The 10,806-nt window shown below is 29.3% G+C and overlaps 1 protein-coding gene and 1 pseudogene across 1 annotated transcript; both read left to right on the top strand.

The window, feature by feature from the left end:
• The first annotated feature begins 920 nt into the window (after nt 1-920).
• On the top strand, nt 921-1,601 carry LOC108815466 (uncharacterized). Its single transcript, XM_056991371.1, has one exon. The coding sequence runs from the start codon at nt 921-923 to the stop codon at nt 1,599-1,601; it is 681 nt and encodes a 226-aa protein (XP_056847351.1).
• A 1,375-nt stretch (nt 1,602-2,976) lies between these two features.
• On the top strand, nt 2,977-5,823 carry LOC108815465 (uncharacterized; annotated as a pseudogene).
• Nucleotides 5,824-10,806: the final 4,983 nt, after the last annotated feature.

Raw genomic sequence — 10,806 nt, 5'->3', positions numbered from 1 at the left:
GACATGTAACTAATTATGATATTTGTCGATATCTCGTGAATTATAATTATTTACGCGTCTGAAACACGTTCTATAATTAAGGTAACTAGATTTTGACCCGCGCTTTTGAAGCGCGAAATATTTTACGATGAAAAATTTCACTAATAATTTAACAAATATTTTGGTAATTTTTTAAGAATGTGTATTTAAAATATTTTTTCATTTAAATCAGTATTTTTAAATTCAACCCGATTGTGATTATACCGGTTAATCCGGAAATCTAACAATTCAATTTATGTTTTTAAAATATTCATATTAAAAAATCACTAAAATCCGAGACTAACCGATTGAACTGATGGATGACCGATATGTAATCTAATTGGATTTAAATTGTAATAGTTTCATAATTTGTAATCTTATAATCGAAATTTTAAAATTCACTATTTTGCAATTTATGAAATTATGACGTTTCTACAAAATTTTAAAGAGAAAATGATAGATATAAAATAAATAAGATTAATTATTGTATTATTTGAAAACATTGATGGTAGTATAAAAATATATTGTTTGAAAACATAGTAGTATATAGAAATAAGTATATGGTTTGGAAATACTGATAATAGTATAAAGCAATAAGTATATTGTTTGGAAACATGAATAGTAGTATAAAGAAAGGAACATTAGTGATTAAATGTATGTTTAACTATAAAGTATAAAGATGTATTTAATTTAAAAACTTACAAAAAATAAATGTTAGGTCCAACAGAATGTTTCTGTTTTAATAAGATTGATTATCATACTATTTGCTTAGGAATCCTATTTGTTAGAGAAGTAGTTAATTACGCTTCTGAATCCGAGTCGGCGTTGGAATATACGCTTGGCTTTGGTTATAAAACAGATTCAACAATTAGACTAACAACAAAACTACTAGCAGAGTAATTATGAAAGGTCGTCGTCTCGGTAGTCTCAAGCTTTACAAGTTTGATGTGCCTTATGAATCTGATGTCGGTGTTATAGTAGTAAGCCATGGAGCCATAGAAGAAGCTCTACGGATTCCATTGACGAAATACACAGGAGGAAGACAAGGAAGAGGATCAAAAGCTGGATTGTCCAAATCGTTCTTAGGTCAGATCCGTGGATTCTTCATTGGGCGCGAAGATTCCAACTTACTTAATCAGATCTTTGACTACATAGTCTCCAACTTTTGTTTCAAGGATCTTAGTATGGTACCTTCAGCATGTCCGGTCCTCGTCTTTCACTTACAAACTAGAGAGTTTGGTCAAGATCATCATGTTCCTGAGATTGACATGACAATGCTAACACGCTTTCTTTTAAACACATTGGAAACCAGACATTCTATCATGGCGGATGAAGATGCAATAAACAGATGTGTACCAATTGCTCCACCAGTGACGGAGATCCTGGATTGTTACCGAAGTTTGGAATCTTGTAGTCTTTGTGATAAAGGGTATCCGAAAGAATATGAGATTGTTCATAAAACAAGATGCAATCACATCTTCCACGGGACTTGTATCTCTCGTTACTTGCTGCACACTCCTAGTTGTCCTGTTTGCACCACTCACTTGCCACCTGTCGACATCCGAACTCTCCTATTCTCCTGAGATTTTTGGTGGTTTTTTTTATATTTGTTGCGGTTTTAATAGTATGGTATTTGGGTCATTAGTATCTAAGTTCATCTGTTGAAAACATCAAACGTAGGCTTCCATTAACATATCTTATATCTTATGCATTACTTCCTCAGTCAGATTCTCTGATTCGGGTACATTGGCAATGGTTGATCAGTGTTTTTTGTTTGTTTGTTTCATTGGCTTTTACAACTTGCACCTTGAAGAAAGCTTACACTAAGTGGAATAGTGTACGATGAGGAAATTCAAGAAACTGAATTATAGGGCTCACGTTGGTTTTACTGGCTTTCACAACTTGCACCTTGAAAAAAGCTATAGTTTTAGGGCTGTGTACAATGGGCTTATTCTGAAAATATTTACTTTTAACAACAGTTTTAGTAATCTCTTGTGTTTCACGAATGGGGAAAGTCGAAACTGTGTTTTGGATGGTCTCTTATATATTATTGGGTAGGGTTATATATCATCTGGTGTAGGGAGAACTTGTTTGAGGATAATGCTCCAAGAGACAGATGAGATAGCAGCGGTTAAGAGGAAACGCACTCAAGAGACTCTCCACATTCTGCAGCAAGCTTACAGGTGTATGTGCTCAGCCAGAGCTAATTTTGTAGATGCAATTCTCTCGTTCTGTTCACCAAAAAGTCATATTTATGTAACCATGGGGAGGAGACGTTTACCTTCGTGGTACCGATACAAAAGGTGTGTCAAAACATCTGGACTTACCGGCTTCTGCCAAGTATACCACAAGCAGTTCATACTCTTCATCTACGGGGTACAGGAAGAAGTATCTATTAGAGCAGGAGATCAACACCAAAAACGGATATGGATTCTGACATGATCAGAAATTGATGTATCTGACTTTTGAAGAAGTGATAAACGCATTTCATTCATTTGATGGCATCATCATGTTTTTGGTATTATTAAATTATATGCGTTGCCACAAAAGAAGAATTTATATAGGAAATTGGTATACTCTGGTTTTGGAGTTTGCATTGTGTATTGGCTGCTAAGAGAGTTGTGAAAGGGAGTAACAAAAGGTGGATGCAGTTTGTATTTGTTTCAGACTAATCACTTGCTAACAGCCAAGGAATCACAGGTATTGAAAATTGGAACCTGTTTGTTGTTGTAACTTCGCAATTTTCTATTCATGTCTTCTCTTGACATGACATGTGTGCTTTATTTAGGACAGGAAGTTGGTGTTATCAGGTTCCATTTAGTTTCAGAGCCTCTTCAGATGTCACAACTTCGTGTATTTTCTAATGAAAAGTCTGGTGTACGTTGATCAGACCGCTTCTCTGAATATGTTATTATTGTAAATCCTTTGAAGCCCAAGAGACGCTGATCAAGAGCAGGGATGACGTTAAAGTTGTTGTTTGCTGCACAAGAGGAGGATATTGATAGGGAGGAATCTATGGATGTGCAGAAACTTTTAAGAAGAATCTCTGGATGTTCTTGGGTGTTAAGAGATCATGATGGTGATGTAATCTTGCATAGCAGAAGGTCTTTTGCTGATGCTAGAGATAGGAATGAATGCTTTCTTTTTGTTTGTTTGATGTGGGCGATTGAAAGCATTGAATGGCATAAGGTGGAGAGGGTTACAATTGCAGCTGAGGTAAATCATTTGATCAATGCAATAGAGGCCATCCTTCAATCTGCAGAGTAGTTTGTTAAGAACGGAATTACAAAACTCGAGTTGCTGGAACTTTCATTTGAAATCTAAGGAAACAAACAGAGGAGCTTTTCTTATCGCTCAACCTGCTACAAAAATTCAGTTTACTCAGTCTTGTGTATGTGGTGGTGCCCGTTGGAATATGATTTGGTTCCTTTGGCTCGTTGATTTCTTGATTTGTGGTGTACCCCCTTTGTTTACCTCTTTCAAGTGTTAGGGATCTCCAACCCAACTCCATTTTTTCCTCCAAAATAGAGTAAAAGTGAATATGGAGTAATAAAATGCTCCAACCCAACTTCATATCCCACTCCATAATGAAATTTACTCCATAAATGGAGTAATCTATTTTTTGTTTGTTCATTACTCCATTATAGAGTGGAAAATAGAGTAAAGTTGGAGCATTTTTACTCTATATTTACTTTTACTCCATTTTGAAGTAAAATATGGAGTTTACATTGGAGATGCTCTTAGTATAGGTTAAAACTGTTAAGAAAAATGTTTAACGAAATAGTTTACATGAAAATCTTATTTAATGAAAAAACATGTAGTATACAACTGAGATAGATGATTTGAAGTTTATATTAAACCGGTAAATAACATTTCAATTAGTATCAAAATATCAGTTTATTAAAATTGTTATGTGACCACAAAAATAGGACATCAATAATATACATATATATTTAGCTTATAATTTGTTAAGTTGATAATGAAATGGTCCAACAAACTTTTGAATAGTAGATTTTTAAAATGACTATTTAATAGAGTAGATAAATGGCAATGGATTGACTCACCATTTTATCTGTGTGTGGCATCTCTAAAGTTTTTTAAAATATTTTTTTTAAAGGTGGAAATTTCAAAGATATGTTGAAATAATTACTTTTTCTTAAAGAAAAGTTTAAGAAAATCTAAAACCATCTTTAGCAAAGAATTCATAAAAGTAGCTTAACTATGTTTGTTTTTTTAAAAACATTTTGTGTTGTACATAGTTAAAAAGGTTTAGCATTATCCCATTCCTATATACATATCATTAAGGACTTTTAATATTAAAACCCTTTAGTTAAATTTGTTTTGAGTAAAAACCTTCACACTAAGTATTTAACGAGAAAACTCTTAAACTAATTTTATTTAATGAATTAAGCTCTTTATCTGTAGTGCCGGTCAAAATAACCAGTATGACTGGTAAATTTTTAGTTTATGATTTTTTACAAACTAAATATAGTTAAGGAGTTTTACCATTAAAAATTTATTTAAAAAAGATAAAATACAATAAAATTATCTAAAAAGTAACTTGAATTTTCAAAATTAGCATTTTTTGTAAATCGATGAGTCAGATTTTTTCTAAATCAACATTATATATGTGTAATCTAAAAATGTAAATAACCAAAAAAATATAATAGAAAATATCAAAACAGAAGATTAGAGCCAAAACAAATTTTAATTCCCGACGAGAACTCGGGGGAATTTTCATGAAACCTCTCTCCGAGAATGGCTTGCTTCACGCTAAATTTATAATTTTGAGCTTTAATTCTCATATATAATATGATTTTAAAATGAATTTATTTGAAGTGCTAATTTTGAAAATGTTAGTGACTAATGTTTTAGATAATTAGTTTATCGATAATTTCGATCAAAAAAACCATTATTACTGATAAATCTTTAGATACTTTTAACTTTATTTTCTATCTATACCACCCACTTGATGCAAGAAACAATGGGCAGGCTCAACCTGCCCGGTATGTTTGGAGTCTCCACTACACAACACTGTTCTTCTCATGTGTTCGTCTTATCACAAAGGATGCCGTCCTTATATGTGCGCAACAAGCAGCCATTTTGCCAACTGCCTTGACCAATACATGAATTCATACAAGAACTAGGAACAATCCCAGCTTCTCTGTCCGCTATGTAGAAGTCAAGTGGAAGGTTGGACTGTTGTGGAAGATTCATTTCAACTCCAAAAGAAGGACTTGTATGCAGGAAACATGTTCCTTAATTTGTAGGAAACTTCAAAAAGCTCAAGAAACACATGAAGGAAAAACACCCACATGCTTGCCCTAGAGCCATTGATCTAACTCTAGAGACTAAATGGAAGAGGCTGGAGAAGGAGAGAGACAAAAGGGACGTGATAAGCACAATAATTTCGTCGACTCCAGGTGCTGTTGTGTTGGGAGATTATGTCATAGAGCATCGTCGTCGGGGAGCTGCTAATGATGAAGAAATGACAGCTCAGATGATGATATGAGCAACGGTGTATTGGATGTAGATTCATGGTGTGGAGAAAACCATCATATTAGGTTCATCGATGTGGATGCAAGCGACTTCGCATCATCTTCTCGGTCTCATGCTTCTCCAAGCCGTTTTCTGTTCACAAGGAACCAAAGAGAGCGGCAATAGAGGTTGGTAACTTTTAATTTAACCGTGAAGGAACTCGCAGTAGTCATTTTTATTAATTGTGTTGTAAATTATGTGTTGTCTGTAATTGTATTATTATTTCTGCATTGTTGTATACTGATGAGGCAAGATCTCTTATGCATTCTCCGTTTTATTTCGTATTGATTTGATTTTCATCTTCTTAAAGTTTATATGGAAAAAGGATGTGATCTCCTCACTATCCAGTTAACTTAGAACAAATCTGTTTCCGAATGTCTCATTCTTAAATGATAATCATTTTCACTAAAAAAAAATGGTTATCTCTAAAGCCCAAGAAGCTTAAATACCCTCTTGGCTTATAACATTAATACATTATTATTTGCAAAAGTTAATAGTTTTTTTTTTTAACAAATAACACTAACGAAACCATTTAATAACACTTCAATGATTAACCATTACCGAATGACGAATTTTGTAGAAAAAAATTATTTACTTTTTTCCGTTTTATAAAGTGTCATTTTGACTTTTTCACATAAACTAAGAAACATTAAAGCTATTTATGTTCTTAAATTATTTGTTTTCTCGATAAGGTTTAGGATAAAAAAATATTTATAAGATCAAAATTTTTTATTTGATGTTCAAAAAAAATATCAAAACCTTTTACATGTATTTTTTTTTTTGACATCACCTTTTACATGTATATAAACTGCATTTAAATTTTAAAGTTACATTCTATGTGTACAAAAATACTAATAATTTAAGATATAGTTACTATAGAAATAAAAATGTTATTAATTTGCTGACAAGAATCTCACAATCATCCATTATAAAGAAGCAAAAACTATAATAATTTGACTAACAACAACAACAATATATTCGAGATCTGTATGATTATTATAAAAACTGCATCTTATGGTTGAATGAATTAAGGAAAAAGAAAAATTGTGATTCCTTGGACCACTGCTTTATGATATGCGTTTAAACCATCACGGGCTAATTCTAATTATTTTCCATCAAGCTAAACACTTTAACTTGATTGATAGTGCTTTAGTTGATTATTTAATAATAACGATGATAATAAGTGTGGCATCTTCCCACTTCACAGTCTTCAGTCTTCACAATAACAAAAAATTAAATTGCAACAGAAGAAAAAAAACAAAAAGTAAGTAGACAGCAACGGGGATATCCAGGGGAGGCGATATGTATAAGTATGGCCCTTGCCATTGCGAAATGTGAATGTTACATAGCTAAGTTTTCTTGGAGCTTCTCTGATATTAATGCAGAAATTTTATTATGTTACAGAATATCTTAATAATATTATTCATTTTTAATTGATACATCTAGCTTTAGTGTTTAACTTATCTGAACATACCAAAGCTTTAGATGTATACCATGTGCATTCAGGGCGGTAAATTGACCCGAAAACTTTGGGCGTTCCAACCAAACTTTAATGCAACTGTAGTCTGCAAATTAGCTACTAACAAAATTTATAAATATTAGTATTATACTATCATGAAAAGAATAATACAAAAACAAACTTTCTTGTATTACTATTAGGCCATCACTCATTAAATTTGTCTCTAGCATTTTCACAGTTTTTGGTGAATATTCCAACTACATTTACTACAATGTATGTGGCACATTGTTTCGATCGCCAAAACTGTTGTTATTCTTTTACATTTATTTTAAATGACAATTTGGAAATTTTTGTATATGAATATTGTTTGTCTAGAATGAACTTTATCAATCTTGGATCTTCCATTATAGCCTTATAGGATGTATTCTTAATCCACTACTGCACTAATTTTATTTTATTTCGAAACCCAGCTCGAACATTGCTTTTTCTTTTCTAAATTTATCAAAATTTTGTTTTCATCGTTTCATATAATATAACATCTAGTTTTTATTCTTGTATTTTTAGACTCAATTGAAAAAAGCTCAGTTACAAAAAAAAAAAAAAAAAAAAAAAAGCTCCGAATTATATACAATACTTTTTCGACGTTAAATTCAGTATTTTAACACAATACTATATATCCAACTTTACAAGTGCCACTATTTTAACACAATATTAAATTTGACTATAAACAGTAAAAGTGTCCAATTATACTAATATGGAAATATCATTTTGGTCAAATTATATAGCCGTATGTGGTTGGTGTCAAGTGGTGCATTATACATTCTGGGTTACTAGTGACTGCTTCTAAGTGCGGATCGGATATCCAGGATTTAAAAATATTTGTGATTTTCTTCGAATGTTACAGATATTTAATTTTTTTATTTATTTTTCTTCGAAAAATACGGATAGTCAGAAAAAATGATATCCTGAAAATAAATAGATATTTGCGGTTAGGAGTTTCTCTTTTATATTTTGTATAAATTTCAAGATAATTACGCATATCTTTTTATCGAAATATATTCTTTTACAACACCATAAATATTCTAATATAATTTATATGGTTTGTAAAATATGTATAAAATTGATCATGTCAATATATGTGTAAAATATTCGGGAGAGAATTTATCCATGGACTACACCTCTCACCCAGATGTTAGTTATGTGTCTTTAATAGACTCCTGTTTAACATTTTTTTAGTAATAAAAAAATATAAGTTTACTAATAAAATTTTCGTCAAAGATGATTTTTATTTTATACATAACACTAAATAAAAAATATAAAGGGAAAATGAATCAATGTTTTTTTCAAAAAAAGAAAGAATTAATGTAAATGCAGTGAAGTGACTCAAAGAGTCGCGAAAGGAAAGGGTCAACTCACCGCATCAGGCTCCCCCAGTTGCCTCTTTATTCTTTTTTTAATAAACGTCAATTTTTCTAATTCTGTATAGTAAATTTAAATTCAAAAATAATCATAAATGGTATTCCATCCATTCCATTATAAGTGGGTTTTAAAAATTTCTATTTTGTTTCAAAATAAATGACGTTTTCATTTTTTTAGACAAAATTTAACGTAATTTAAAATTTGTAACCAATTACATAATATTATATATTTTTCTTGGTTGAATTAGTTTTATTTAATGTTATTTTTATATTACCAAAATAGATTACATAAAATTTTGCATTTTCTAATCTTCATGAAAAAATCTTAAAATCTATTTAAAATAGTACAGAGAAAAGAAAACTTTAAAACATCGATCCGAGATTGCATGTGCCAAATCTCCATCATATTTAGTTAGTGGTTGCTATTATATTACTCAAGAATAAATGGGACAAGCTTGTATGTTGGAGGCTTGGAGCTATGCTATGTTCTATATAAGACCATCTTTAATGGTATTTTATAATTTTTTATATTTCATTTTAAAATGGAGTAATTATATTATAAAATTAAATTTGTTCCAAAAATTTACTCTATAATAAAGTGAATATAGCATAATGTTATGATTTCACTATATTTTTATAGTAAAAACAATATTTATTTATAATTAACTATATTATAAATTAAGTCATTGGATCAAATCCAACTTTATAATATAGTTATTCTATTTTATAGTGAATTATTATAAAATATAATTAAATAAGTTCTGGTACTCCTTTCGTTTCAATTAAGAAAATATTTAATTTTGTATTTTTAAAATTAAAATATTATTACCTATAAACATAATCATATTTCAACCAATTAAAAAATAAACAGAATTTTTTTAATAAATTTTACAATGAGATTATAAAATGATACGTATTTTGAAATGAAAATTTTATTGTTGAATGATAATTAAATTGAAATGGATGGAGCAATGCAGAAAATCAATATATTGTGATATTTTGTATTATCTGGTACATCATAGTTTAGGATTGTGTTGCTGTCCGAATACTTGATTGATACCAAGCTAATTACAATGACATATTATGGTATAGGTTTTAATTATGTTTTTCGTTGCATTTGAGGCTACGTTTCGTTTACGTTTACATAGTTAAATATATTTTTTTGGTTATGTAGCTTTATCTCTATTTGGTCTAAGAATATCTCCGAAAAAAAAATTATAACTTTAATATAAGATATTTGATCTCCGATTTTTTTTAAACTTCAAAATTAAAATTTTGAGAAGTGAAACTTCAAATATGATATTTATGATTCTTAAGTTTTTTTTGTTTATCATTTTGATATTTAAATTTTTCATATTTCATAATTATTTCATATTTGTTTTTAAAATTCAAGTTTTACTGATAAAATTAAATAAAAATAAAATTTAGATTATTTTAAAACTAGAATTAGACAACAAAAATATTATAAAAACATAATAAATACCTTTTTAAAATGTACATAAAAACATAATTATTGCATACATTTAAATATTTCAATAACACTATTGTCTGTTAATTTATTCCAGAACCTCCGAAATTTCTAAAATATTGTCCAAATAAATTTTGTGTAACCAAAGATAAAGCATTACGAAAATAATTTTAAGCGATAATATGATATTTTAATATTTAACTATGTATTTCTATTTATAATTTTTACTGTAATGTAAGGTTTTATTAATTAATATTGTTGTAATGTGATTTCTATATGTTCTAACTGTTTATAAAAGTTTTATGAATCTATATTAATTATAACAAATATAAGTATTATAGAGTAAATTACAAATAATTTTGAAGCTGAGGTGAAATTTTATTTTTGAAAAAAAATACTTTAAAACTTTAAATATGAAATTTTGTAAACTCTAAAATAAAGAATATTTTGGTGATGCTCTAAGTATCATATACACACTGTAAATACAATTGAGAAATGCAAATGAAAAAAAAAAAAATCTGTTTCGCGTATGCGTTTGCAAGTTATGCAATTTATTTTATAGCATATATTAGTTTCAACATATAAATTTTTACGTAAAATAACTGTTCAAAAAGTATATATATATATATATATATATATACACACGTAAAGCTGTGCTTTGAAAATAATCATGGTAGCGAAAAAAGTGTTTTCATGTTATTGGTTACTAATTTATTAAGTTTTAAACATCTGCATGTTAAGTTTCAACTTAATATTTTACCGAAAAAATTAATACTGCGTGAATATGAAAGTTTAAGAAATTATTTTTGAAACAACTAAACTATTGGTTGATAGACTTTGCGTGTTCTCTTTTAAAACTATTGAATCTAAATGTTAACAGAGCTTATGATTGATAGTATATTTGC

This window comes from Raphanus sativus, chromosome 7 (genome assembly GCF_000801105.2).
Source record: "Raphanus sativus cultivar WK10039 chromosome 7, ASM80110v3, whole genome shotgun sequence".
Classification (NCBI taxonomy): domain Eukaryota; kingdom Viridiplantae; phylum Streptophyta; class Magnoliopsida; order Brassicales; family Brassicaceae; genus Raphanus; species Raphanus sativus.
This window is presented reverse-complemented; position numbering and strand designations above follow the sequence as displayed.

Bases quoted from the DNA above. Each gene is read 5' to 3' on its own strand.
- LOC108815466 (XM_056991371.1), top strand. From the start codon at position 921: ATGAAAGGTCGTCGTCTCGGTAGTCTCAAGCTTTACAAGTTTGATGTG.